The sequence below is a fragment of the Rutilus rutilus genome (assembly GCF_951802725.1).
Source record: "Rutilus rutilus genome assembly, chromosome: 25".
Classification (NCBI taxonomy): Eukaryota; Metazoa; Chordata; class Actinopteri; order Cypriniformes; family Leuciscidae; genus Rutilus; species Rutilus rutilus.
Window position 1 is genome coordinate 16,472,745 of NC_140229.1, and position 27,995 is coordinate 16,500,739.

The following is a 27,995-nucleotide window of genomic DNA, read 5'->3' on the forward strand; positions in this document are numbered from 1 at the left end:
TGAACAATAGCACATTTATAAATCAGCATTAACCAAAATGTATAAATAGTGTGAAAATATTTAAAGTTCACAATTACTAATGTTAACAAATGAAACCGTATTTCAAAATAGTACTATTTACATACATCAAAAGCTTACTTTAACTGTTATACAGTTTAAATGCAGTTTTGTAGAGCATTACTGATGTATTATAGCTTACTATGACCATCAGCCGAGGTGACTCTTTTGGATTAATCCTCAATGAAAATAACCTTAAATCTTTGCAATTTTCCTTTCATTAATCGTATTAATTTAAATAAAAATAAAAAAGATTAATATGAAAAGCAAACTCTACATATCTTGCAACAAGGCCAGAATAATTGGCAAAAGAATATGCAGTAAGCCACATATTCACTTCTGAGCACAGTGCTTTATCTCTATGTGCAATTCTCTTGTCTACCAGAGCAAGGCGCTGTTGTACAAGGGGACGCACAATCTCTATTTGGTTGCGGGAAATATGTTTTATTTTCTAAATTAAGAAATGACCGGAAAACTTTTAATGTATCCCGTGTTTCGGACTGTATCAGCAGACACTTTCAGATGAGGATGCTTTCACCGACAGAGCCGGCGATCACATGTTTGATCGGGATTGTGTTATGTCATTTTTCCGACTGCTTAAAAATCTAGCAGGTAAACTTGATAAATAAGCCGTGGCATAAAGCTTCACCTTTATCACGACATTTGACCGAAAAGACCCGAAAGCTTATTTTTGGACTACTTTGATCTGTGTTAATTCGCTTATGTGCTGTTTGCGCTTTTCGATGTTTTATTTACTCTGTTTGGATAAGTTGGATTGGATTAAAAAGCCAAAGGACCTTGTCGAGTTATTGGCTGTGCATTGAAAATAGCGCTGAATGTACTAAACTAATGGTCTGAATAGGACAAATCTCCTTAATGCACAGAAATAACTGTATAAGCTTCATGTTTACGCCGACGAAATCAACCTGAGGAGTTTATACCAAGTTTGTGCGCGAACCGATAAACCAGCTGTAGCGCGAGCTCACAGCTGTTCATCACATTACTGTACAAAGCTGACAGTGTTTCATTTTAAACTTCAACAAAATGCGATAGACACGGGAAAGCAGTCAACCAGTTAAATTGGATCGGGTATTTTGGCGTGAGGCCTGCTGGTCGGGCTTTTGCCGGGGGAGAGTTGGTGCTCTGGCCGCTTCAGGGGGCGTTCAGCCCGGCCGTGAGTGACGCACAGCCTCGGTGCCAGAGGACGAGCTATGGAGAGGATGGAGGTGGACCAGTGCGCAGGCGCAGGAGGAGCCCTCCGAAGGTCGAACAGCGCCCCCATGATCACGAACGTCAGGTGAGGGAACTGCACTCATCGCTGAGAGAATGGAACAGAATATATAAACCCGGTTTCACACTGACTGACAAGGTTTAAGCCGAGTCCCAGACTAAAATGCATGTTTGAGCTGTTTTAACTGAAAGCAACTTGCACTGACATGTCAGTGCCATTGTTTTTTTTTTCCAGATGCACACCAGTAATGCTTTTTTCTAGGGCACGTTTATAAAAGCTACTTAAATGCCCTAATTGACCTAAGGCCTAATCCTGGCTTAGTCTAAACCCTGTCTGTGAAACCGGGCCATGATGTTTAAAAAAGTAATACACACTGCAAAATAATTTGATCCCAAAACAAATGTATTTCTTTGAAATTTCCACCTTTTCATTGCTGGCACTACAGTGATGGGACGACAGTGTTTAGCTCTAATAGTTCGGCTCGGTATCGTCGGAGCAGCGTGTCTGTAAATCCGAGCTTTCCCTCCCGGGTGAGTGTTCAGATGGTCTGTGAATATCAGTTTTGGACATTTATTTTTTTTAAACCTTGAAGAAGTAAACAATCCATTACATTTGTGTTGCAGACCCTCCCTCTGTCCCCATTCTCCCTGTCATGTGAGAGATCCGAACACAAGAGACAGGTGAGAACTGAAGAATCGATACTGCAACGCTTTTAATCTGTAGCAAAGTTCACATGCATGTGAATTTGATTTGATATAGAACTACACCATAATAAAACAGATTAGAGAATAAAAACAAAACAATAACATATTTCACAAAGATGCAGAAGAGGACAATGATTCACTGTCCTAAGAGTTATACAATTACAATATTCCTTGTAATCTAATAGGGCGAAGATGCGTTTCCAAATAGTCCAGATATGGGGTTCAGACTTTATAAAACTGGCATGTTTTTTTGATGTAATGTAATGCATAGGTAAGACGCTCCAGGGGAATCAACTCAAAAATAACCTTATGGCAACCTTTAAGAGATGGAGATTTATCACTGATCCAATTAAGTAAAAATAAAATTCTGGCAGCAAAGGATAGAATATTAGACAATTTCTTATTAGCAGATGATACTGTGTCCATTAGGGATTCCCAACACCAGTGAGACTGGGTCAAAATCAAACTGAATATTAAAGATCTTTTATATAGCCTATATTTTAGTTTTGCAAAGAGATTCGTCAGTAGACAATTTATATTTGTCTACAAAACTAATTCCAAGCATTTAAACATAAGCATTGGACGTTTTTTAGAGCATGAGAAATATTCAGTCAATTGAGGTTTTATTGTACAATGCTTTTCTTCCAGATTGAGAACATGGAGCTCACTTTGAGAGGGAGTTTACAGAGACTAAGGTAGCTAGATATACATTAATGAGCGGTTTATTATCAAAATATCTTTTTAACTGATTTTGTGCCCCCTCATCTTAGTGCCTCATCTGCTGTTCCCCTCCCTCCTGCGAGTCATTGGCATGGCCATCTGTCTCCAGTGAGTATTTCACTCTCTTCAGGTTCATCAGTGTCTATCCGCTGTCATTCTTTTCAGTCATCTCTCTCTGTATGTCCCACGCAGGGATTCCATTCCCAGGACAGCGGTGTCACTCCTAATTCCTCACCCAGTCCAACTCGAAGGTTTCGAGGGTAAGTTCGTGAATAAAACCACAGTATTAGAATGTATGTCCTTCAGAAGTCTCATAATTATTTGTTTCAAAATGTAAGATGTAGAAATATCCTTTCTGAACAAAGTTTTTGATTGAACAGAGGATCCGTGAGCTCTGGAGTGAGATGGCCATCGGTCGCACCTTTGAAAAGGAAAGGTAGTAATATTCTGAATTATAACCTGTTGTTTTTCTAAAAGGCATTTGCAAAAGAACACACACACACACACACACACATAACGAAAGAATTAGCAACATTTTCTTTTCATGGAGTAACTAAACCATCATTAAACGTTTGGGATCAGTACGATTTTTAATGTTTTTAAAGAAGTCTCTTATGCTCACTTAAGGCTGCATTTGTTTAATATAAATTAACATTTATATTATGAAATATTATTACAATATTACCTGCTTAAATATGTAATTTATTCCTGTGATGCAAAGCTGAATTTTCAGCATCATTACTCCAGTCTTCAGTGTCACATGATCCTTCAGAAATCATTCTGATATGCTGATTTGGGGCTCGAGAAACCTTTCTTCTTATTATTATTATTCTTATTAATAGATTTTGTTGTCATTACATTTTAAGTCTATTTATTCTTTTCATCTTCTCCACTCAGGTGGAGTGGAATCGGACGGTCCGCCTAAAAAGCTCTTCGTTGCTGGAGTCACAGACCCTGCTCACATAACCAGTTACACAGTCAGGTGAGTCTAAAGATGCTTCAATAATAAACTGAACAGAATCTCATGCCTCACGAGTAGCAACTTCAGCGCTTAATGACTCTCTTCACACATACAGTGTTTCCCAGTCAGTGGACTCTTCCTCTGGGACCGCTCCTGTCGGTTCAAACGCCCCGGCCAGCCCCCTGTCCCTCTCCCCCCCGCCCCCCTTCACCTCACACCACCCCAGCATCTAAACCTCAGTATTCATCACACCAGAGTCCAGATCACCAACTTGTAGAGCTTTGGACTCGAGGTGTTGTTAAATGAAGACCAAACGTCAAACTTAACTCAGTTCTCTCCCTGTTTTCCTGCTTTTTTTATTTTGGTGCTTTGATGAGTCTTTCAGCTGAATCACTTCTGAAGGAAATTCGTCCTAGTCGTGACTTTGATTTTTAGAGGAAATCAAGATGCAATATTAGAAGACAAGGATGTTTCTGACATGGCAACATGGACGCTGCAGGCTATGATGTGATTTGTGAATAATTATGGATCTTCGGTGCCTACAGAATAGTGTGTTGTATATCTGAAATAGTATCTGCAATAACATGCTGCAATCAAAGTGGCGAATCTGGACACAAAGACCCATTCCTCAGTGTACAGGCCAGTTTTGCTCTTCTTTGCTTTCCTTATGTTGTGGCAAAACACTTTTGTATTTTGGTACATCTTCAGCTTCCATTAATGGGGTCCAACAGTCTGGTAAAATTTCCAGAATCCATTGAAAAAATGACTAAGGATAGAGAGTATTAAAATCAGTTGGCCGTAGAGGTCAACTTTTTGTATAAATGTGTATAAATATGTGAATAATCGAATATTATTTTGGTAGGTATTAATCCTATGTTTGTTCTTTTTCTTTTTTTCTTTTTTTTTTTAATCCGAGGGGTCTGATATCTGTAAATATGTTTATTTTTCCACAAAGCTTTTAGCTCAGAACTTCTGAACTTTTTAAGTTTGAAAAATATTCTTTAAATCGTTTGAAATGATACCTCCCACATTTTTATCCGCTTACTTAAAACAAGTACTGTAAAGACTAGACGTCTCACATCGCAACTAGAATCCAGTGTTGGCGTATAGGCAAAGCACTTTCGTTGAGAAGTCCACATCGAAAACTGACCTAGAGCCTGAGAATGTATCCCGTCTGAGGCAAGATGCTTTATTCAGTGTGAAAATCATTAGTCAAACTGTTTTTCCAGACCCTTAAGTTGTGAATTATGTACATAAATTGAGGATTTGAGATGCAAGTGGGTTGTTGCATTACAGAACACGATTAACCATTTCTACATTGATACAATCACAGTTTCAGCGGATATCATACTCTTCCTCTTGTACTATTTGCACAGTTTTAGATATCAAAGTTGCTGTTACATGAGTGGGATCATATTTACTTTTATTGTAAAGCATAAGGTTTATTCGTTTGAATCCTTTCACTTGGGAAACATTCATTTGGAGTGAGCCGAGAACAGTCTGTCCTGAGACCGAGAGCTTCATCGCAATGTGCTCTCCACAAGATGGATTTAACTCGTTTTTTACTCTCCTCTAGCTTGATCTGCTTTTGTGTATCTGCAAGTATCAGATGCAGTAGCTCTGGATTGTGTCTTTAATTCTGGTGTTTGAGCTGGATGGATTTTATTAGGCTCGTTGAATATGATTATATTATCCAAAAGAAGTCACATGCTGCAGTTAATTGAACTGGAAGCCCTCCTAAAGCAAGTTTCCCATGATACTTCACAACGTTATGCAAATTGTGTTGCTTGTGGCGTCTGTAATATTGTTATTTATGGATGTGTAAAGGCTCTGGTTGCAGTACATATCAATGTAAAGATGTACGTCACCATTCTTGATTCCCAAAGTCTTTATTTTCTCGACACCGGCAGCTTGTTGGTCTGTAAAGCTGCGCGTCAGGACATTTGAAGCTGTTCCTCTGTTTTCATATTCGCATATCAGGAGGAATATGGCCCATTCTTCGCTATAAAGTCATTGCCTTGTATTTTTACTCATTTAGATTTTAATTCACAGTGATTACAATGCCTTACAGGTTTTGAGTCTTGAAGTTTTAATTCCAAAGTTACTTGCACTGTTTGTAATTTTGCAATTTCCAGTCGAGGTCCTTGAAATTTCAAAGATTGATGCCAATGTATATGGGTCTTTAAAAGTGATTACAAATGTGCAATATGCATTAATGTCGCTGGAATTAGTATTTGTCACATTCACCGGGATAATCAGTTTCATGTATTTATCAAGAACCTGAAGGGAAGACTTGAGATATGTTTGTTCTGAATCTTTTATTTTTATTATTCATTTCCCTCTAGTACCTTCAATATGTACAATGTCTTTTATTTTTTCAGATTTGCCATAAGATCTGTTGTATCTGCGACAGAGATGGTCATGATTTGTCTTTTTGTTTTCCTCAAATGATTGAGTGCTGTTACTAAATGGATTGTGAGCACACGAAAAACAATGTAAAGAAATGCCAAAGCCGATAGTCAGAATCTGTTGTTCGAGTTGTAAATATATTCTAAAAGCCAGAAAAAAATGTAAGTGAAAGATGGATATTTTTTGACGTATTAGTAGCAAAAGTACATTTATTCCCCATCACCCAAGATGAATGTCCAATTATCAGAGAAGAAATATCATTTATCATTAAATGAAATGTATATGATACCATATATTCTAAATATGAACAAGATCATAATAAAAACTCATTTTATTGATTGATTTGCATGTTGTCTTTGATGCTGAGCTAAGACATTGTATATCAAGCTGATTTGTTCATATACAGTTTAAACAGGTATGTCTTGCGTGTGCTGTTGAAATGACCCGTTTAATTATGTAATGTTAAAATAATATATACACACAATAGAAGCTGCACCTAGCATACAGTGACAGTGAGAAAAAAAAAAGTACAATTCTATTTTTGATTGCATGCTGCAACTTTTACATTACAGTCATCTTATGTCACTTCACAAATATTTAAAAAGGGCCTATTAAAATACAAAAAAAAGATCAAATAAAAAGTAGTTTTACACCACTGTCCTGTGAACCCTTTTTCAACTGCGGGCAAAGCAGATCACACACCATGAACCACAAAAAATATTTTCCATCTTCCATTAGATAAAAAAAAAAAAAAAAAACTACTTTTATACTCATAATACTTCTTCACTGAAATGGGTAAAGAATGGTTGGTGATGTAGAAGAGATTTGGTCTGGCGAATTTGGACCCACAGTGGAAAAGGTATAAGGTGCCAACTGCTGCTTTCACCATTCTGTTTATCTCATGATCAAACTGCAGAATCTTTACATGTGTTGTCCTTAATAATCTTTGTCCCTGTTGCCCTGAATATGAACCAATGAAAATCAGCGGGACAGCAGGGGCAAATCACTGGAGTTCATTATTAGACTGGAGTCCAAATTCAAGCTCTCTGCCAGAAAAAAAAAAAAAAGGAAAAGAAAGGTTTGTCAACAGCAACACACAAGTCAACACACTTTTCCACTTGTTAAAGGTGATGTAAATGTTACAATACATTATCTTAACCCAGTTTATTGTTCATTGTCCAATGGCTCTGCTTCCACCTGGTATTAAGATGTGTTTTGGTCGATCGGATCACAAGTGGACGACACAAAATACAGGTGTAAATGGGGTCTAAACCGTTCTGAGCTTGTCCACTTTCGACCACTTCCAGAGGTAGTCGAAAACACATCTGACCGGATTGTTTTCATAGTGTAAAACTACATACGTCACCTTTAAAGGAATCATTTCCCCCCAAAAATTAAATTGTCATCATTTATCCAACCCTCCTTTCTTTCCAAAGCTGTTTGACTTTCTTCTTTGAGAATTACATTGAATGGAACTGAAGCTTCAAAACTGAAGCAAAAGCATAATGAGGGTGAATAAATGATGTCAGAATGTCATTTTTGGGTAATCATCCCTTTCAATGCATTTAAAATGGGACTCACCCTGGTCGAAGTTCGGTTTTTTAGTGGAGCCCTCTCCGAGCCCCTCAATATCCACCAAATCACTGTTCACGTCGGAGTCGTTGAGGGCACTCAGAGTCACATCTGATAATAGAGAGCCAGTGCATTAACAGACATATAACCGCGTTTGTAAACTGATGTTGTTAATGATAATTTGCTTTCATTTTTTCCGAAAGTGAGTCACCTGCTGGTTTAGGGGTTTTTATTGCTGGTTGTAAAGATGCAGAACTCTGCAATCCAGTTGTGACGACAACCTGCGTGGTGGGAACAGTGATCACGGTGGGGGCCACTGATGCAGGAGGCGGTGCCAGCGTCACTGTGGTTTTCTTCATAGTTTTCTTAGGTGACTCTGCAGTGAGAGGAACCCTGCTGTCCTCATACAGCTTCCTCTTTACTGTGGTCTTAATCTGGGCACTACAAGAAGACAAGGAAAAATGGTGAGTGGTTGGGGACATTTCATTTAATATTCAACAATATTATTGATCTGCCTTTATTAGCACCATTATACGAGAACTGAACTGAGCTGGACGATGACATCACGTTTTCTCCAGAGCGGCTATATATATATATATATATACAGTGCTATGCATAAGTGAATACACCCATGCTAAAGTTGACTAAAAAGAGGAATAAAAAATCATATTTTGGAAATGGAACTTAATGCCTTAAATTAAAAAATTAGGAAAAATCCAACCTTTAAGGACACCAATTTTCTTTGTGAATGAATAATGTATCGTAAATAAATAAATGTTCTTCCTTAAAATACATGGTGCATAAGTGTGTACACCCCTATGTTAAATTCCCATAGAGGGAGGCAGATTTTTATTTTTAAGTATTTTTTTTACTTTTTTTAAATAAGTTCACGACTCCGCAGTGACGCTGCTGACGTGTTATCTGGTGTGCCCGAGCTTCGTTTACAGTCTGAGCACGCTGTATTCAAGCTATTCTACATTGTTTGTATTTTGGCATTGCAATATTTTTTTAAATGGTGCGTAAGTGTGCATGTCAGCAGCGTCTTACGTCAGCAGCGTCACTGCGGAGTCGTGAACACGGATTGACAACAGACCCGGAAGAGAATACAATGCTGAATAAAGTCGTAGTTTTTGTTATTTTTGGACCAAAATGTATTTTCGATGCTTCAAAAAATTCGAACTAACCCACTGATGTCACATGGACTACTTTGATGATGTCTTTATTACCTTTCTGGACATGGACAGTATACCGTACATACATTTTCAATGGAGGGACAGAAAGCTCTCGGACTAAATCTAAAATATCTTAAACTGTGTTCTGAAGATGAACGGAGGTCTTACGGTCTTGGAATGACATGAGGGTGAGTCATTAATGACATCATTTTCATTTTTGGGTGAACTAACCCTTTAAGGTGGACTGTGACGCTATTTTCTTCTGGAAACAAACTTTGTTGCATTATTTTCCTGTTATCTCTGTAAACAATCTGTATTGTAAAAAGCGCTATATAAATAAAGGTGACTTACTAGATTTGGGGTGCAAAATTATGCATTTATTCAATCAGAAATACAGTAAAAACAGTAATATTATGAAATACAAATGTTCCATTTTTAACAAGCATTTTCTATTTGAATATATTTTAAAAGGTAATTTGCTCTTGTGATGCAAAGCTGAATTTTCAGCATCATTACTCCAGTCTTCAGTGTCACATGATCCTTCAGAAATCATTCTAATATGATGATTTGCTGCTCAAGAAACATTTATTATTATTATCAATGTTCAAAATAGTTGGGCTGCTTCATATTTTTGTTGAAATTAAGATACACTATAATTTTATAGTTTGGGGTAAGATTAAAAAAAAAATACAGTTTATATTTTTATTCAACAAAGACACATTTAAAGGAACACTCCACCGTTTTTTGAAATAGGGCTTATTCACCTTCTTTCCTACATTTAGATAGGTGGGCAAATGCATTTTTGTCTCAGTGCATGCATTGTTTTAGTTTGACAGGGTCAGCGCTAGCTTAGCTTAGCATAATGAATGGAATCCTTTGTTGCCAGCTAGCATGTCCTGAGTGATAAAAGTGATATAAAAAAAAAAAAAAAAAACTAATTACTTCTTGTGGCCTGCGTATTCACAACGAGTACAAATAGTGATGCAGATTAACACTAGGTGATTTCCTAGGCAGATATTGACTTATATATTAAGGACTATATTAGGGGGAAGCACAGGCGAAGCACTGCTACTTGGGCGTGATATCTCTGCACCCAAGTAGCAGTGCTTCGCCTGTGCTTCCCCCTAATATAGTCCCAAGTCAATATCTGCATAGGAAATCGCCTAGTGTTAATCTGCATCACTATTTGTACTTGTTGTGAAAACGCAGGCCACAAGAAGTAATTAGGTTGGTTTTTTTTATTTTATATATTACTTTTACTCAGGACATGCTAGCTGGCAACAAAGGATTCCATTCATTATGCTAAGCTAAGCTAGGGCCGACCGTCAAACTAAAACAATGCATGCACTGAGACAAAAATGCATTTGCCCACCTATCTAAATGTAGGAAAGAAGGTGAATAAGCCCTATTTCAAAAAACGGTGGAGTGTTCCTTTAATTGATTCAAATGACAGTAAAGACATTTATAATGTTACTGTTAATGTTAAAAGATTTATATTTCAAATAAATATTGTTTTGAATATATCAGTTTCCACAAAAATATTAAGCAGCAAAAAAAAATTTTTAACATTGATAATATTAAGAACCATTATTAATGATTTATAGCAAATAAAACTTCAATCAGGCAATAATTGGGCACTAAATCATCATATTAGAATGATTTCTGAAAAATCATGTGACAGAGAAGTGAAGACAAAGAATGATGCTGAAAATTCAGCTTTGCATCACAGAAATAAATTACATATTCAAATAGAAAACAGTTACTTTAAAATGTAATATTTCACAATATCAATATATTGATCAAATAAATGCAGCCCTGGTGAGTATAAGAGACTTTAAAAACATTATAAATCTTAATTATTCAAAACTTTTGACACCCAGTGTATTTATTATTTTGCCTTAACAATGTTTTAATAGATCCCAGCACAATAATTATTCTTTTTTAAAAACTGTATTTCATATTCAATTTATTATTAAAATTTGAACTTTTTAATATTTTATTTTAATAATAAAAAAAGACAAATATACAACTATAACTCCATCACAACTATAACTTAATACACACTTACACTGTGCGCTCCTTTATGACTGAGCTGATGCTGTTCAAATCTTCACCGAAGCGGCGAACTGCAGATCGCAGCATCTCAATCTCCGTGTCGGTCCATTTGGCTCTGAGAGGAGGAAAATTAGTCATTTATAAAACATTGACTGTACTTAAACAATAGAACGAAACTAATAAGACTATTTAACAGGAGAGAAGTGCAGAGTTTCAGCATCTCACCCTGCAGGAGAAGAGTCAGCCACTGGATGCAGCTGCATGGTCAGTTCGCCTAGTTTAGAGAATGCCGCGCCTGCAGCCGAGAAGATCTCACCCACCTGATAGACATTTATATGGTTTTATTATAATTAATAAACTACTTAAGAATATGACGCAAGTGTTTTACCTTTGTGGAGGCCGAAGTCATGCTGGAGTGATGAGCTGAAATAAAAAGAACTGACACAAATACAAAAACAATCTAGTCGAGTCTCAATCAGCGGCGCTGAAAAGCTGAAACTACCGGTTTTAAATAACCGCTGCAGTCATTCAGCGACCTTGTGTACGAAACAACAATGCTAACTTTATTATATATCTAACAAAAAGTCTCTATAATAGCATGAATGCAAAATAATAGTTCGAACTAAAAATTCCCAGAATACAATGCGCTTCGAAAACGAGGCGTGTGAATGGTCAGCCCATGGCCAATCAAATGATTTCAAACGATCTGCGCAACATCCGTACGAAAATAGCCGAGTGTTGCCGAAAAAGCTTACGGAACTAGTCGAACAAACCCGAGTGTTGCCGATATACATCCGGTCGATTGGGTCGAGAGAGAAGACTAGAGGCAGGCTGTCATCCTGGATGACGACTGGATGTAGCATCCTTTTTCCAGTTTTGAGAGGAAGAATCTGTGGGGGATCTCAGATAAAATGCCGTCGCTTTTATTCTGTGGGCCCAAATTGGCCGCCTGTGGGATCGTGTTAAGCATCTGGGGTGTCGTTATGCTGGTAAGGATTATAGTCTTCGTGACATCGCTTGCTAGTTGTAGCTAATGGGATTCACCCCAACGACAGGAATATTGTGCCTATATAGGTCATATTAGTAAATATTGGTGTATTTGGATCTTCCTTGATAAGATAAATGCGTAAAATAGTTACACATTTGCATAAAGATATCTGTTCAGTCACCTATTTATCAAAAGAATATATCAGAAAACAGCAGGTGTACGTTAGGGATCATAGGATGTAAAGGCCTTGATAGCTATTCTTTACCTCCTTCACTTGACCATTTTTTCTGTCCTTTTTTTGTCTTTGTGTATAGATATATTGGGTGTTCTTCCACAATTAATTCCAATTAATGTCTTAATATTAAATATTCTTAACAAACCCTGTTTTTAATAACTATGCACTCTTTTTTCAGTCAATGTTGGGAATCTTCTTCAGTGCAAAATCTGCTGTGCTGATCGAAGATGTTCCCTTTACTGAGGAAGACATCCGTGATGAGTGAGTTACTCTCCCCTATCTTTAAATATAATGTTCCAGATAGCTATAGATATAAATGTATAAAAATTTAAATAGCTGTTTCCACAAAAATATTAAGGAGCAGACCTGTTTAACATTGATAGTGAGAAATATTTCTTGAGCAGCAATATCATCATATTAAAATGATTTCTGAAGGATCATGTGACACTGAAGACTGGAGTAATGACAGCAGAATATTCAGCTTTGCTATTACAGGAATACATTAGATTTAAATATATATTCAAATAAAAATAAATAAAAACAATTATTTTTAAATGTTAAGAATATTTCACAATATTAATGTTTTTACTATATTTTTGATCAAATAATAAGAAGTATGATAAGGGCTCACATTTTGAATAGGCTGCTTGTGTAGAATGAGAACTGGATATGACGTTTCTACATGCAAATGTTTCCTCATGAATGCGTCTTCTCTTCAACAGTAAGAATCCACCACAGACAATTTACGGACTCTACAACCAAGTTGGAATCAACTGCTTCATCGCCGCTGCCATCTACGTAGGTGTTGGCGCAGTGTCTCTGTGTCAGGTTCGCCTTAACAAGCGCCAGGAGTACATGGTCACATAAACCCAGACCATTTCAAATTCAACTCCAATTATTCCTAATTATTTATTTTTAAAACACCTCAACAACCTAGGAAGAGATTTTGCTTTGTTATGTTGTCTGAAATTGATATATTTGGAAGTTCATCTTTAAATACTAGATATATTGATATTCTAATGAAGACAAAGTGTCTAAGACATAAACAGGCACAAATACATGCTGTGTGCATATATACGCATGTTATGTGTTGTTAAATTCCAGAAACATTAAGAACATTAAGGGAAGGAACTGTGACTCCACATTCCCTATTAAATAAATAAACAAAACAAAACAAGCTGAAGGTCTTCACTTTAATGGTTGTCTTCTGATTATGGAGCTCTAAAAAACTAAACACAATGGGTCAATGTTAGTAGCTTGTGTTCATGTTGAATGTGTGTGTATGGTGGACATTTTTTGAATTCCAATTTGTGTGTGTGTGGTAATATAAATGTATATTATTTAATTGATGTACACCTTGCAACCCTTGTGCTGTGTACTTGATATTATCACAACAGTGATGAACAACACAATATAAGTGAATGGAGAGTCTTATGTTCCCTTCAATAAAATACTAGTGAAAAAATATATTTTATTGTTGTTTTTTGTCACACTTATAACATTCCCTAAGACAAAATCTTTGGTGCTATTACAACACAGGGAAGATATTCAAAGCAAACCACTGGGTTTGTCATACAAGATTTCCTAAGATTATGGAGGAAAAAAAAAAAGTGTTGTCTGTAGATGGTATTCAGACAGGTCATGAACATATAGACACTTATAAAGTCGTCTGGCAAATATTACAAAGTAACAGTCCATTTTTTAATGTGTCTTTACGTCTGTGGATCAAGCATTATCTCACAGGTACGTCCCAGCTCTCCAAGTTTGACACGGGCATATTCAGCACGGTTTAAGGCCATCTGACAGTCCTTTCTGGCTGAGTATGTCGATCCCTCATGAGGCTGACCTGTTGCCACCTTTACCCCGAAAACAAGAAATAAAAAAGTGCATCAAAGAGGCAGTCAAAGTTTTTCTCGAATGCTATATGTTTTGATAGATTGATAGACATGGAAGAATGGATGGCACGATGCATGGAATGATGCATGAAGATAGAATGATAGATCAGGATGGATAGAGAAATAGATGGATGGAGATAAGGAGATAGATAGATAGATGTAACACACAAACACACCTGTGTCAGATATCGGATCTGTGCGCTCAGTTCATTCTCAACTCTGTTGATGGAGGTCTGGAACTGATTCAGCTGTCGGTCTAATAAACTGGCATTGGCCTTCTCTTTAGAAAGCTCCAGCACAATAGTTCCTGATGGACAGATTGTATACTAGATTAAACATATACAAAATAATAAATCCTAACACTGTAAAACTGTAATGTTGAGGTTTAAGCAGGTATATTTATAATGACAGTTACAAAACCCCTAAGAAAAATAAACTCTATAGGCCAAAGCTGGTTTGCTAGTCACCAGGTCTAGCCCAGTGGGTCAGTTTACTGGGTTTAAAGCAGGTTTAAAGGAGTTTTTCAAGCTAAACCAGCTGGTCAGTTTACTGGGCTTAAAGCAGGTTTAAATTAGTTTTTCTAGCTAAACCAGCTAAAATCTGCTAAACCAGTTGGTAAGTTTACTGGGTTTAAAGCAGGTTTAAATTAGTCTTTCTAGCTAAACCAGCTAAAATCTGCAAAACCAGTTGGTAAGTTTACTGGGTTTAAATTAGTTTTTCTAGCTAAACCAGCTAAAATCAGATTGGCCAGACTAGGAAACTAGCCTAAATCAGCGAAGACTAGACAATTATTTTAAGATGGTTTAAGTCTACACAAACCTGCGCTCTGCAGCACTAAAGCAATCTCCTTCTCCACATCTTCTAACGCTCTCAGCCTGTCGTTAGCCATTCCGAGTACACAACCTGCAGAATACAGAGAAAACATAAAGCACAAACATACAAAAGACAAGCGCTCAACTCCTAACGTTACCTGGACATGCAGAATTATTAACTGCAGCAGAAAACACCACCACACACGCGTTAGCTATAACATTATTGAAAAATCAAAAACACACTTTAGAAATGTATATGTTTGTAAAATAATTTAAGTCTACTTACATGTATATTTAAGCAACGAAAGCTAATTTGACAAGATATTTAACCACTGACTGTAGTACACAAAGCACTCGTTTATCAGTATGTTGGGAAATACGGAAGCCGCTGAAGAACAAAAATAATAGAAACGCGAAATCTGCCGACTACCGTAGAGAAAACTAAACATGGGAAAGATTTAACTACTAATTAAAGGAATTTGCGTAACATCTGGAGAAAATCTGCCACAGAAATTGGTTAAATAGGGCTGCAAGTTATATTCAATGTAAAAAACGCTGTAATGATACATTAGACGAGATTTGAAAGTGATAAATAGGTGAATTGTCCATCTGAGCTCGAGCAGTCATGGAGTCTTGGAAGAGTCACGTGCGCGCGGAGTTGTTTCACAGAGACTGTAGGCAGAGAGAGCCTTTCTCTGGCCTTTTTGATAAGGGTGAGTTTAATACAGATGCTGTCAAATATACATAAACAAGCTATAAGTACTGCTGTGCTTCAGTAATGACTGGATGCTCTGACAGTGTCCAGGCTGGAGGAGATGCTGGACTTTCATATCAAACTCTGGCAAGGCAGGTAAGGTAACACAACGTGACATCTATTATTGTACTGATTTGATTTCTTGACTTATTGGCATGAGTTACATTATGCATATCTGGTGTATGTACTTGACACACACACAATTTATTATGTTTTGTGTGCTGTTATATTTGATTCAGTTCCAAAGAAAACAGAAACTCTACAGAAACAGAACGCCCAAATGAAGGCGGCACACTTTATTTGAGAGTGAATGAGGTGGAATTTCTTAATCAACAGGTAAGCGAAATATCAATAAACATCACTGATAAACTGCCTTATTGCTAAAACTCATATTTTATTCCCCATCAGATCTAGAGATTTAATGCATAACGTTGTAATTTGTAAGTTTTATTAAGGTTTCTGTTATGCTTAATCTTTATGATTTTTTTTAATCTAGGACTTTAAATATATATATATATATATATATTCTCAAACTTTTGAAGGGCAGTGTTATGTACAGTGCGTGCAGAATTATTAGGTACGTTGATTTTCTGATCATATTTTCTTTCCAGGCACATTTTATCAGTTCCAAACCACATTAATCTTAATTTTGTATTTAATCATTTATAAGTGATAGATAATTGTTCATGATGACTGAAAATGAAAAACGGCTTATATTCAGGTGTGCATAATTATTAGGCACGTTTTCCTTTACAAATAAAATAAGCCAAAAAAGAGATTTAACTCAGACTGAAAAGTCAAAAATTATTAAATCCCCATGAGAAGGATGCAATACTAGAGATTGCAGTTAAGGCATGACCATTGGAAAGTGAAATACTCATTGGGTCAGCAGGGTCAGACAAAAACAGATGGAGAAGAAAAGACACATGTTAACTGTAAAATAATTAAGAATTAAGGTGAAGAATTAAGTGTGAAATCATCAGGAACCCTTTAGTCTCCAGCGCCACCATTTTCCAGAACTGCAACCTACCTGGAGTCTCCAGAAGTGCAAGGTGTCAGGGTCTCAGAGACTTAGGTTAGGTAAAGAATCCTAAAAAAAATGACCCCCACTAAATAAGAATCACAAGCTGAAGTGTTGTAAAATACATGAAGACTGTTTTTTTATAGGCTTTATAGACAGCCAGATTGAGAGTGACTCTTGAAGGACCAGCACCACATCCTCTTCTACCACTATTTGAAGAATCCATCTTCCAGAATCTGACAGTAAGTTTTGGGAGTTAATTTTTAGTCCATCTCTGCAAAACGGACTAAAAATAAACTCCCAAAACATATTAAAACGTATTCTGAAAGATTAGTTTTTCAAATAGTGGTAGAAGAGGATGTGGTTATTGTTATTATTATTATTATTATTATTATGTTTAATGTGGTTTGGAATTGGTCAAATGTGCCTGGAAAAAACAATATGATCAGAAAATTGACATGCCTAATAATTCTGCACGCACTGTATGTATGTATATGTATATAGTGTGTGTGTGTGTGTGTGTGTGTGTATATACACACACACACACACACACTATATACATATTCATACATACATACATATATACTGCCGTTCAAAAGTTTGAGATCAGTAAGATTTTTAATGTTTTTAAAAGAAGTCTCTTATGCTCACCAAGGCTGCATTTATTTGATAAAAAAATAAATAATAATAATAATATTGTGAAGTATTACAATTTAAAATAACTTTTCTATTTGAATATATTTTAAAATAGAATTTATTCCTGTGATGCAAAGCTGAATTTTCAGTACCATTACTCCAGTCTTCAGTGTCACATGATCCTTCCGAAAGTCTAATATTCTAATATCTAGTCTAATATTTGATACTCAGTTATTATCAGTGCTGGAAACAATGTTGTGCTTAATATATTTTTGGAACCTGTGATACTATTTCAGGATTTATTGATGAATAAAAAGTTAAAAAGAACAGCATTTATTCAAAATATATATATTTTCTAACAATGTAAATCTTTAATATCACCTTTTATCAATTTAAAAATTAAAAATTAAATACTGACCCCAAACTTTTGAACGGAAGTGTATATTGTTAGAAAAGATTTCTATTTTAAATACTTATATATATATATACATATATATGTGTGTGTGTGTGTGTGTGTGTGTGTATATATATATATATATATATATATAATTATTTAATTTTTTTTACTCATCAAAGAATCCTGAAAAATGTATCACAGGTTCTAAAAAAAATCTTAAGCAGCATAACTGTTTCCAACATTGATAATAAATCAGCATATTAGAATGATTTCTGAAGGATCATGTGACACTGAAGACTGGAGTAATGATGCTGAAAATTCAGCTTTGATCACAGAAATAAATTCTATTTTAAAGTATATTCAAATAGAAAACCATTATATAACATTTTAATAATATTTCACAATATGTTTTTATCAAATAAATGCATGCTTGATTAGCATAAGAGACTTCTTTCAAAAACATTAAAAATAGTATTGTTTCCAAACTTTTGTATATATGTGTGTGCGTGTGTGTGTGTGTGTGTGTGTGTGTGTGTGTGTGTGTGTGTGTGTGTGTGTGTGTGTGTGTGTGTGAGTGATATATACATCAGTCTCTCATTACTAACCACGGAATACCCTTCCACATCTGTCTTTTTTCAAGCTCAAGCAGAAAATCGCAGATCTGACCAGCAATATATACCTGAAGGAGGCAGAGTTACAATACTGTCACTCACAGTAGGTCAAACAGCCAGTTACATCCTGAAAAAGATGATAAACTCATCAAGACAAGCAGTCCTAATAGGGTTCTATCATGTCTTCCTGCTGTAGAGTTGCCCGTTACAGGACCGAAGCAGTTTTGTTAGCCCAGGGGGCTTCCAGTCTGAAGTCAGATCTAGAGGAATACGACTATCAGCTGGAGTGTCAATCAAAGGAACTGACAGCACTGAGACGGGAGCACAGCACACTGACTGAGGAGATGGCTGCCACAAAACTCCAGGAGGAGGAACTCCTAGACCGCTGGTTAGAGGAGAAAAAACAGTTAGCCGAGAGGATTAATAAGCACAATGCAACACAAGAAAGGTGAATGTTATACCGTGATATGTTATTGCTTCTTCAATGCTTTTACTCATAAATGACTTGCAATTCATTATATCGTCCACTAGGTGGCAACGTTTGGCTGGTCGACTGAAGAAGCGGTATCGAGGCAAGTCTCGCCCTCCACCGTGTGTAGCAGCAAACACAAACAACAGCTCAGAGTCGAACATTTAACGTCCTCTTTCTTGAAACAAACGTAGTCATCTACTAGGAATGTGAATTTTATGATGTTTCTGTTGATTTCCCCCCCCCCCTACACTCTTGGAGATAATTTTACAGTGAGCATTTAAGCACCACAAAAAATCTAAACATTCTTAAATCATGATACATTTACTTTAGAAGCAAAATATCTTAAGATTTCAAGTCTTGTATGAGAAATAATCTTAATTCAAAGTGAAAAAAAAAAAAAAATCTTATGCCATTGGCAGATGTTTTTTCTTGCTTTAAACTCGCTTCATTTTGATCAATTGTTCATTAAACAAGACTTGAGATATCATGAAGTATTTTTGCTTCTCTAGTAAATGATTATTTGTGCTGGAAAACCATAAGAAAATCATCTTTTGCAGTGTGAGAGCAAAAACCTTTCATTTTCTTAGCAAAATGCTGAATTCGAAAGTTAGTAATAAAGCTTACTCTTAATACCCCAACTTTAATAACACAGCCATTTTGTATTTTATTTGTTTTATTAAAAAAATTAAATAAAAAAAAACTGATTTAAAAGAAAATGGCAAACAGTGTATCCTGTGATTATGAAAACTGTTAAAACAACAAATTTCCTTTCTCCTGAGGGATGTTAAATCTCTATACATCCATTAGCTGTTTCTTCTTTTTACCAAATGCAGCAGCCCAACAAATTAAAAGCAGCACTTTCATATATTTACAACCTGCAGAAAGACAATATTTGCTCAATCGCATATGATCCTCACAGCAGCACAGAGAGACATGCATGGCCCGTGTCCATCTTTGTGTGATGCACAGGGGTTATTATTGTACACAGATCACAGGAAAATCAAGACGGTCTTTGTAAAGGAATAAATATGGAGCAATTTAGCCATCTTTACAGATTGGCTTGCAGTTCATAACATAACAGTTGGCACAATAGAGTATAATTATCACATGCCTATTCAAAAAGGTATGAAATTCCCTGGAATCCCCTCCTTAGCTTTAGACAGGTATATTAATAAGTCATTTACTGTTCTCCACTTTTTTCCCCCAGTTAAATGTCCAAATACTGCTTGAATCGTAATGAGATGAAAATAATTATTTCTGTGTTACACCCTTAGGGAGACAAGAGATGAGATTTGATGTGAAGCGCTTCGGTTCTTGGTGAATGAGATGATAAAAATTCAGCAGTCCTCCTCCTTGTCGATTATTCCTTTTAACCGCAAGCGAGCAAAGTCCTCAAATACGATGTCGTCATCTGGGGTTAAACTGCTGTTAGAAAGAGTCACATGGAAAAACAAAGCTTAAAACGAGAGGGAAATCTGATCGTTAAGTTTGATATTGATATAAAAAATTCTTGCTTACTTGCTTGTGTCAAACACTATCAAGTTTGTGTCAATCGGTGGATCCAACATTGGAGCAGCTGTTAAACAAAAAGAGTATTATTATTAAATGATTAATGAAGGTGTTATTGCTTTGACAGTTACACACAACCTAGTTCAGTGCAATCAATGTGGTGTTTTGTGTTTGACACAAACCAGAGTTTGACTGGAAAAGGGTGTAGTCTGTAGGTTTTGGATGCATTAAGACAAAAGGCAGTTCCACGGAAACATCCCTGAATGAAAGAGAGATAAAACAAAACCAACAAAGCCATTATTTGAAATACTTGAGGCGTGGAAAAGCTCTTAAGAGGGCAAATCTCTCAAGAACTGACCGGGCCATATTTCACTACAAAATCAAAACTAATATGTAATGTGCTTGTATGCATGTATACATACACACTCGTTTGGAAAGAAAAGAATGCTTTTATTCAGCATGGATGCATTAAATTGATCAAAAGTGTTACAAAATATTTCTATTTCAATTAGATGCGGTTCAAGAATCATGAAAAAAACATTCTGAAGGATCATGTGACCCTGAAGACTGGAGTAATGATGCTGAAAATTCAACTTTGCCATCACAGGAATAAAACTGCATTTCAAAATATATTAAAATAGAAACCACTCATTTTAAATAGTAATAATATTTCACAATATTACAGCTTTTACTGTATTTTTGATCAAATAAATGCAGTCTTGAGCGTAAGAACCTTTCGATACATTAAAAAAAAAATCTTACCGACCACAAACACGTGAACAGTAGATTTTTATATATTGTAGAATACGATTTTATGATTTTATAGATTCTAACATTTTCATGACAATTAAGCCACATTCACTTCCATTGAAAATGTCATACTGTAATCCTCAAGGGGAAAGTTGATTTGGAAATCACAATTTGCCATGCTTAACATTTCATCCAGTTATCATCATGTGAAGGGGTTTTATCATATAAATAATAATAATCAAACAAATATTAGATTCAAATATTAAAAACATTTGTAAAGTACCTTACAGAATTTCATTTGCTTATTTTAGTAAACAAAATAATATTGATTCTACACAGGATCAGTGTAATATAGGTTCATCAGTGGCCCAAAATAGGCTATTTACATTACAACATGTAGTTCTTTGGATTTAAAGGTAAAATATGACCTAGACATTTCGATTCATCCATTCATGGCGTGTCGTGTGTGTTGAGATTAGTGCTCGAACTATCGAAATCAGACAGGAAACACCAGGGTCAAGTTGAGCAGAACATGCAGATCTCCTTTTAAATGGCAAACCTAGAGACACTACAGCAAGCCATCAGAATGCACAATGGATGTATTTACCTCTCCAGCAAGCTGCTTAAAAGCCTGACGTGACAGACAGATGGAGGGGAAGGAAACAGACAGAGAGAGATACATAAAACAATGGGAGAGTGACAAAATGTTTCAATAACCAGAACGAAGCAGCACAGAGAGGCGAGAGATCAGGGAGGGAATATAAAGCTCGCACAGCATCCTAGAAGAGAGTTTTAAGCTAATTAAAGCACCTCCGCTGAAAATATCAAAACCAAGAAAATTATAGATAAACTAGTCAACCTACACAAGGAACTACATGCGAGATAAAAACTGTTTGCTTATTATTTCTAAAACAGCAGCAACATGTGACGGTCTTTGTGTGGAGGACTAACAGACCAATCAAAACTTCTCCCCAGTGTGTGACTGTAGAGAGGAAGCAGGTGTGACACATGACTCACCCTCCACGAGAGACCACCAGTTTGACTTTGACCCGATAGGACACCAGGACACCCAGAACTTCCTTATTACTCACATCCTTCACACTGCAGTCAAACACACAAACAGAATCAGTCAGTCGACTCAATCCTAAAAAGAATTCAAGTCAACACGAAACCTACTTTCTTGAAATAACGGATTGACGAATTGTACAAAGATCAGGAAAGTGTATTAAGAAAGTGAATAGGGTCATGTGATTTCATCTACATTACTGTTCAAAAGGTTTGAGGTCAGAAATAATTAAAAAAATTATTCTGCAAAGATGCATTAAATTGATCAAAAGTGACAGTAAGACATTTATAATGGTACAAAAAATCTATTTCAAATAAATGCTGTTCTTTAGCACTTTCTATTAATCAAATAATCCTGAATAAAAAGGATCACCGTTTTCACAAAAACATTAAGCACATTTTCTACACAGATGAGAAAAAGAAATGTTTCTTGAGCAGCAAATCAGAATATTAGAATGATTCCTGAAGGATCATGTGACACTAAAGAGTGGAATGATGCTGAAAATTCAGCGTTGCCATCACAGGAACAAATTACATTTGAAAATAATTTAAAATTGAAAAGAGTTTTTTTAAATAGTAATAATATTTCACAATATTACGTTTTTTATTGTATTTCTGATCAAATAAATACAGAATATTTCTAACATTTTTAAAATCTTTTGAACGGTAGTATAGAGTAGACTATAACCAAGTTGATTTCTTACCTCTCATTTACTTTAGAATTTAGGAAACTTTTCCTTTTGTGAACATTTGGTTAACTAGCCTGAACTTTGCACATATGCCTGTATATGTTGATAACATGTTGAATGTTTGTAATTCTACAACATTACAATTTTATAAGAAAAAATACGTTTTATACGTTTTTTTTTCATAGTAGCCAGCCAGTGAGCATATGGGTAAAATGAGCTGGTTAAGTACAGTAATACTCACATAGTACTGGACGCCAGGTTGGTGTCCTCATGTTTGAGTTTTCCGTCCAGCGCCAGCCCTCTCTTCTCTCGATTGTTGTTGAGAGTGGGTGTGAGCGTGTACACTTTACAGAATGTAGAGCTGGATGCCACTTGATCGCTGCAGAACACGGATAGACATTGTTACCCATGTACACATCATTAGAAAGTCAGCAAACAGACCTGTTTTTATCATGTCACTTTTGGGCAGGTTTGTTATCCCAATGACATCTTAATCATAAATCTTGAATTATTGACAACTAAAAGTTCAGATAATCATTTCAGAACACCAACATCTATACAGTCTAAATAAAATATGCTTACTCTGCCTCTATATGAGCCACTGGACATTTGTACTGCGCTGTACTGAAGAGACAGATATCAGCATACTGTCGTACTGTAGAGACACAAATGCAAATAGTACAGTAATATGTAAACAGATCATAGATGATGAGACTGATATGAAACAAATGTCAAACTAAAAACAACAATAGATGGGCTGATGGCTGTGACTCACCTGATATTTTAACCCTTTTGACAGTCTTGGTTGAATTATTGGTAACATGGACGTTAACACTGATGGGTTCTCCGTGATAATACAGCTGTGTGAGAAGATAGAGGTTAATTACAGGTTAATTATTTCTAACTAGCACTGATCTGTGTTAAACAGTGTTACCTCTTTATCTAATGAAGCCTCTAGGTGTAAAGACCGGTCTGACATGAGGAAACTCCTCGTCGTCTCCACCATCGGCTGTGGGCCGGGTTTCTCAGGGGCGTACTGGACTTTACGAATCACTAGTCGCACTGAATTCCTGTTGAGGAAGAAATAATAATATTCAAATATTTCTTTTCTAAAATGATTCACACTGAAAACTATGGAAGCTTGTTTCCGCCTCAAGATATAAACTCGCAATTAAGCGAAAATTCTGAGATAAAAAGTCGCAATTGACCTTTTTAATTTTGTTATTCCATGGCAGAAGAAAAAAACAGAACTGCGAGATATAAAAATCAAACTTCTGAAGAATAAAGTCAAAATTACGAAGTGTAAACTCAAAATTCTGAGAAGTAAACTTACAGTTGTGAGGAAAAAAATTAGGATTTCAATATGAATTTATACCTTGCAATTCTGAGTTATAAACACTCAACTGTGATAAAAAGTCACAATGACCTTTTTTATTTTGTTATTCCGTGGCAGAAGAGAGAAAAAAAAACAATTGCGAGATGTAAACTAAGAATTCCAAAAAAAATTTATTCTGAGGAAAAAAAGTAATTTATACCCTGCAATTAAGAGTTATAAACTTGCAAATGTGAAAAAAAGTCTGAAATGTAAGATAAGAATTCACAATGACCTTTTTATTTTGTTATTCTGTGGCAAAAAAAACAAAAAAAAAACAATTGCGAGACATAAACTAAGAATAAAAAAATAATTCTGAGGAAACAAGTTATAAATTTGCAAGTACGAATTCATACCTTGCTATTGTGAGTTGTAAACAGAAGGCGTGTTTCCATTACAGATTTGCGCAAAACTTTTGCGATTTTTTTTTTTTTTTTCTAAATGTCGACAAAAAACTTTTGCGAAATGACGGCGTTTCCATTAACCAATGTTATGCGACTAAAACTACTTCTCGCAATAAGTAAATCCAAAAACCATGGCAACAGACGTTGGTAGGTTTATGTAGCCTACTATATCCCAGCCCCTGCACTAGCCATTATTATTAATCGAAGGAGACGTATGTCTGTTTTTCAAGCATTAATGGAAGGAACGACCCTTATTATACTTGTGAGAGGTGTTTCTGGGTGTTTCTCCCTCATTTCTGCTTCGAGGTCTTGATTGTGGCATTTATTTGAGGTTTAGAATCCATTATTCCTGTAATTATTTTGTCTTATATGAATTTAATAAAGAACTCTGCCTCGTATTCTGTCCAAACACACCGCGTCATCTACGTCAGGTGACCTGTAAATGCGCAAAAACTGTTTCCATTGCAGTTTTGCGAAATATTTCTTTTTCGAATTGCTCGAAAAACCACCTCATGCGAGCATAAAAACTTTTTTTACGATAAATGGGAGTTTTTGCAAAATTGACGTGTTTCCATTAAGCGTATTTTCAATTCGCAATTTCAATTTGCGCAATTTGAAGGGTAATGGAAACGCGGCTTGTGACAAATGAGCAATTGTGAGAAACAAATGCTTCCATTAAAAACAAATGAAAATGGGTCAAAAAAAGGAAGGAAACGGCAGAGAATCAAACCTTTTGTGATTCTTGTCTTCCATCGATTTGGCACAGAAAGCCCTGATCTCAAAATCCACCCCACAGGCCTGGAGCGAGAAAGACGGAGGTAAACAAAGGAAGAGTTTTTCCTACACAAACAAGCTACACAAACAGGATGTGTGCAAAATTGGGTGACAAATCTGAAGGTGTTAGATGGAATTTGTTGCGTTAAAAGGAGCTGTGTATAAGTGATAATACCTTTCCTGTGTCCTCAGGCCCGGGCTGCAGGGTAACTGAACATGGCAAGTTTTGAGGTATCTGGAAAACAGAAAAATATATTTCACACAGCCTCTGATCAAATACTTCCTATTTAGGAGAGCTGTACCAATATTAAAATTACCAGCCGAAACAAAGCCATGATTATCTTCATGTTACAGCTGATTACTGATAAATGGCCAATACTAACACTTTACAATAAGGTCTAATTTGTTAACATTAGTTAATGCATTAACTAACATGAACAAACAATGAGCAATATATTTTTACAGCATTCATTAACCTTCATGTTTATTTTAGTTCAGAGTGCATTATTAATATTATAACAGACACAACGACTGATCCTAAAATTGTATTTGTAAATGTTAAAATTAACATTAACTAAGATTACATGTCTCTTAACAGTATGTAAAAAAATACGTATAATACTTGCTAATAAGTATAACACTTAACAGTGTTATTAATTAATAATATATTTATAATATAATATAAGTTAATATGTTATTAATATATCTCTGACATCTCTAACAAATATAAACTGCAGTAATAGCCTGTGTTCTTAAAGGCAGGGAGAAGCTCACAGTGAAATGGAAAGGATAAGCATTCTGGCCCAGTTTCTTCAAAAGTCTCTCCTGCAGACGGCTGTGGGGCTTGGATTCCTCTGGAATAGGAGGATAGGCTTGAAAAGTGAAGATGTAAAGGTCTTTCCGGAAGGAGAGCCCTAAAACGTCAAGGTCCTCGCGGCCATACCGGAAAGCACAGGTTAAAGTCACAAACACTGGAAGAAGGATCGAATAAAGTATTAGGGATTATTACAGAAACACCACAAGTGGGACATCATTTGCATATGATGTGAAGCAACACGAGATAAGTATGGAAAAACATTCTTTATGAGATTGACTTTGCAAACTTAGCAACTGGAAAACTAAACAGTTGGGATGCACACTATATCAGTATCATATCATTTAGTTGTGCACACTCATTTCCCTATACTTACATATAGATTACCTTTGCCGTCATCTAATGCTCACTTAAATCTTTAAAAACACTACTAAATTAATACTTTAGACAACAAATTTCATTTGTCATACTGTACTTTATGTTTGAGATGCTAAAAATTCATTTGAAGCACTTATTTATTATTTTAGGTTTTTATTATTTAGACAAAACAATATAGAATTTTACCATCTTCGATTTATCGGTTACCGGCCATGACATGCAAATAATTATTGGCTTATTATTACTCAGAATGATCATTTCAGTGTCAATTAAATTTACATTCACACCAAACAGCAAAGCCAAAGATGCTTTCCGGCTCACCTTTTCTTTCTTTGAGATATTCGGGTTCGATCAGGATCACACCATCTGTAGCAGAAGGACAATATGGTTTATGTCAGTGAACTTTAATTCCTTTACTTCTACATTTAAATACAACTTTGTATCTTAAGTCACTGACCAACGGGGTCTACATGATCAAGATGATCCACAAAATCTCTTTTCCCCAGGTATACTGTAAGCTGTGAAAACAGACAGGGTTGTAACTACAACTTGTGGGAACCAAAACTGTGATAGTGTGATGGAGAAAGGTTTTACCTTGCAGTTAGGACTGGACTTTTTGAATACCCTTTTGAAAAACAGAAATGTACGCATGAATAATCACAGACATTATCAGAGTTGATCGATTTGTACAAATAGGTGGAAAGTAGCCTTTTAAAGTGAAGCAGATGGCAAGAACCAAAAGAGCAAACAAATGGTGGAGAGCAACAAATGGCATAATGGGAGAACTTGTTTGCTTGCTCGCAAAGTCCAGTAACACTACGATCATGCTTGACAATACTAATAATACTGTTTTTTCATGAAATAATTCTGAGAATTCTGCATAGACCTTACATGAGCAGCTGTTGTTAGCTGCCTGGCTATGCCACATGCGTGCTAAAGGATGAACTGACTTCTAATGAAGACTTAAAAAACATTTCTAACAAAATTATGAAGATTGAACATTTTTAATATAAGAAACGTGCATATTAGGTGCTGTTTCTCCATCATGCTCAGTCAGGTTATCCAACCACGTCCATTTACAATCCAGCTAGTATTAGCTTTCCTACTGTTCGCTTCATATTTTGACCAATAATAATGATCACATAAAAAAAATGTTATGCCTGAGGCTTTAAAAAATACTCACCGGGTGCCTGCCTTGTCCCCCATAATGAGGGAGGAATTGGCTGTGGGAATTTGTAGAGGAAAACACAGCTATGGCACAGAGTGTAAACAGAAGCTCCTGTAGGTGTTCAATCACTCCCTGGCGGTGGGCGGAGCTACGGGCGGGTCACGTGAGTTGCAGCAGAAGATACACGGCTCAGAATCACAGTAAATAAATGCATTATTTATTTATCTATTAATATACTTATTGAAGTATACTTATTAATCATATCTATTTATTTGTATTGACTATATTAAGTACGTTTTTTTTTATTATTATTAATTATATACTTAAATGGTAAATTTAGTAATATATTTTTTCCCAAACTAAAATATAC

At 35.8% G+C, this 27,995-nt stretch overlaps 6 protein-coding genes across 9 annotated transcripts; 3 read left to right on the plus strand and 3 right to left on the minus strand.

The window, feature by feature from the left end:
- The first annotated feature begins 440 nt into the window (after positions 1–440).
- On the plus strand, positions 441–6,420 carry LOC311284956 (P2R1A-PPP2R2A-interacting phosphatase regulator 1). Its single transcript, XM_084400277.1, has 9 exons — positions 441–1,354; positions 1,734–1,818; positions 1,912–1,968; positions 2,641–2,687; positions 2,763–2,820; positions 2,905–2,972; positions 3,093–3,148; positions 3,610–3,694; positions 3,789–6,420. The coding sequence occupies exons 1-9, from the start codon at positions 1,269–1,271 to the stop codon at positions 3,904–3,906; spliced, it is 660 nt and encodes a 219-aa protein (XP_084256403.1). The 5' UTR covers positions 441–1,268; the 3' UTR covers positions 3,907–6,420.
- bacc1 (BPTF associated chromatin complex component 1) lies at positions 6,399–11,546 on the minus strand. The gene is made up of 6 exons (XM_084400278.1): positions 11,270–11,546; positions 11,107–11,201; positions 10,895–10,996; positions 7,866–8,095; positions 7,664–7,765; positions 6,399–7,128 (listed from the first exon to the last, which is right to left on the minus strand). The coding sequence occupies exons 1-6, from the start codon at positions 11,288–11,290 to the stop codon at positions 7,064–7,066; spliced, it is 615 nt and encodes a 204-aa protein (XP_084256404.1). The 5' UTR covers positions 11,291–11,546; the 3' UTR covers positions 6,399–7,063.
- Positions 11,547–11,646: 100 nt separating this feature from the next.
- rnasekb (ribonuclease, RNase K b) lies at positions 11,647–13,571 on the plus strand. The gene is made up of 3 exons (XM_084399889.1): positions 11,647–11,870; positions 12,283–12,365; positions 12,827–13,571. The coding sequence occupies exons 1-3, from the start codon at positions 11,793–11,795 to the stop codon at positions 12,969–12,971; spliced, it is 306 nt and encodes a 101-aa protein (XP_084256015.1). The 5' UTR covers positions 11,647–11,792; the 3' UTR covers positions 12,972–13,571.
- med11 (mediator complex subunit 11) lies at positions 13,556–15,235 on the minus strand. The gene is made up of 4 exons (XM_084399888.1): positions 15,098–15,235; positions 14,819–14,902; positions 14,176–14,306; positions 13,556–13,960 (listed from the first exon to the last, which is right to left on the minus strand). Exons 2-4 carry the CDS (start codon positions 14,886–14,888, stop codon positions 13,817–13,819), a joined length of 345 nt encoding a protein of 114 aa, XP_084256014.1. The 5' UTR covers positions 14,889–14,902; positions 15,098–15,235; the 3' UTR covers positions 13,556–13,816.
- On the plus strand, positions 15,202–19,380 carry LOC311284692 (autophagy-related protein 16-1). Its single transcript, XM_084399887.1, has 6 exons — positions 15,202–15,524; positions 15,610–15,661; positions 15,805–15,901; positions 18,260–18,333; positions 18,427–18,678; positions 18,762–19,380. Exons 1-6 carry the CDS (start codon positions 15,437–15,439, stop codon positions 18,865–18,867), a joined length of 669 nt encoding a protein of 222 aa, XP_084256013.1. The 5' UTR covers positions 15,202–15,436; the 3' UTR covers positions 18,868–19,380.
- Positions 19,332–27,791, minus strand: arrb2a (arrestin, beta 2a). Of its 4 annotated transcripts, none has more exons than XM_084399880.1 (16): positions 27,641–27,791; positions 27,052–27,082; positions 26,915–26,975; positions 26,779–26,823; positions 26,040–26,236; positions 25,441–25,500; positions 25,222–25,289; positions 23,650–23,785; positions 23,491–23,575; positions 23,298–23,370; positions 22,957–23,094; positions 21,979–22,062; positions 21,569–21,592; positions 20,394–20,470; positions 20,221–20,278; positions 19,378–20,127 (listed from the first exon to the last, which is right to left on the minus strand). In XM_084399880.1, the coding sequence occupies exons 1-16, from the start codon at positions 27,661–27,663 to the stop codon at positions 20,040–20,042; spliced, it is 1,248 nt and encodes a 415-aa protein (XP_084256006.1). In that variant the 5' UTR covers positions 27,664–27,791; the 3' UTR covers positions 19,378–20,039. The 4 variants fall into 4 exon arrangements, with proteins under 4 accessions (XP_084256008.1, XP_084256006.1, XP_084256007.1 ...); XM_084399881.1 differs by having other exon boundaries at positions 19,908–20,124; XM_084399882.1 differs by lacking the exon at positions 21,569–21,592 and having other exon boundaries at positions 19,332–20,127.
- Positions 27,792–27,995: the final 204 nt, after the last annotated feature.

Bases quoted from the DNA above. Each gene is read 5' to 3' on its own strand.
- LOC311284956 (XM_084400277.1), top strand. From the start codon at position 1,269: ATGGAGAGGATGGAGGTGGACCAGTGCGCAGGCGCAGGAGGAGCCCTC. The intron at 1,819-1,911 runs GTGAGTGTTCAG...TTTGTGTTGCAG, and splicing joins ATCCGAGCTTTCCCTCCCGG to ACCCTCCCTCTGTCCCCATT. The intron at 2,688-2,762 runs GTAGCTAGATAT...CCCTCATCTTAG, and splicing joins GGGAGTTTACAGAGACTAAG to TGCCTCATCTGCTGTTCCCC.
- bacc1 (XM_084400278.1), bottom strand. From the start codon at position 11,290: ATGACTTCGGCCTCCACAAAG. The intron at 10,997-11,106 runs GTGAGATGCTGA...TCCTCCTCTCAG, and splicing joins GCTGACTCTTCTCCTGCAGG to AGCCAAATGGACCGACACGG. The intron at 7,766-7,865 runs GTGACTCACTTT...CTCTATTATCAG, and splicing joins AAAAACCCCTAAACCAGCAG to ATGTGACTCTGAGTGCCCTC.
- rnasekb (XM_084399889.1), top strand. From the start codon at position 11,793: ATGCCGTCGCTTTTATTCTGTGGGCCCAAATTGGCCGCCTGTGGGATC. The intron at 11,871-12,282 runs GTAAGGATTATA...CTCTTTTTTCAG, and splicing joins TCTGGGGTGTCGTTATGCTG to TCAATGTTGGGAATCTTCTT. The intron at 12,366-12,826 runs GTGAGTTACTCT...TCTCTTCAACAG, and splicing joins GAGGAAGACATCCGTGATGA to TAAGAATCCACCACAGACAA.
- med11 (XM_084399888.1), bottom strand. From the start codon at position 14,888: ATGGCTAACGACAGGCTGAGAGCGTTAGAAGATGTGGAGAAGGAGATT. The intron at 14,307-14,818 runs GTTTGTGTAGAC...TCTGTCCATCAG, and splicing joins TTTAGTGCTGCAGAGCGCAG to GAACTATTGTGCTGGAGCTT. The intron at 13,961-14,175 runs GTGTGTTTGTGT...TTCGGGGTAAAG, and splicing joins AGATCCGATATCTGACACAG to GTGGCAACAGGTCAGCCTCA.
- LOC311284692 (XM_084399887.1), top strand. From the start codon at position 15,437: ATGGAGTCTTGGAAGAGTCACGTGCGCGCGGAGTTGTTTCACAGAGAC. The intron at 15,662-15,804 runs GTAAGGTAACAC...TATTTGATTCAG, and splicing joins ATCAAACTCTGGCAAGGCAG to TTCCAAAGAAAACAGAAACT. The intron at 15,902-18,259 runs GTAAGCGAAATA...TCTTTTTTCAAG, and splicing joins TGGAATTTCTTAATCAACAG to CTCAAGCAGAAAATCGCAGA.
- arrb2a (XM_084399880.1), bottom strand. From the start codon at position 27,663: ATGGGGGACAAGGCAGGCACCCG. The intron at 23,095-23,297 runs GTAAGCATATTT...CGTGTTCTGCAG, and splicing joins GTGGCTCATATAGAGGCAGA to CGATCAAGTGGCATCCAGCT. The intron at 21,593-21,978 runs GTGAGTCATGTG...CTGTCACGTCAG, and splicing joins CTGGTGGTCTCTCGTGGAGG to GCTTTTAAGCAGCTTGCTGG.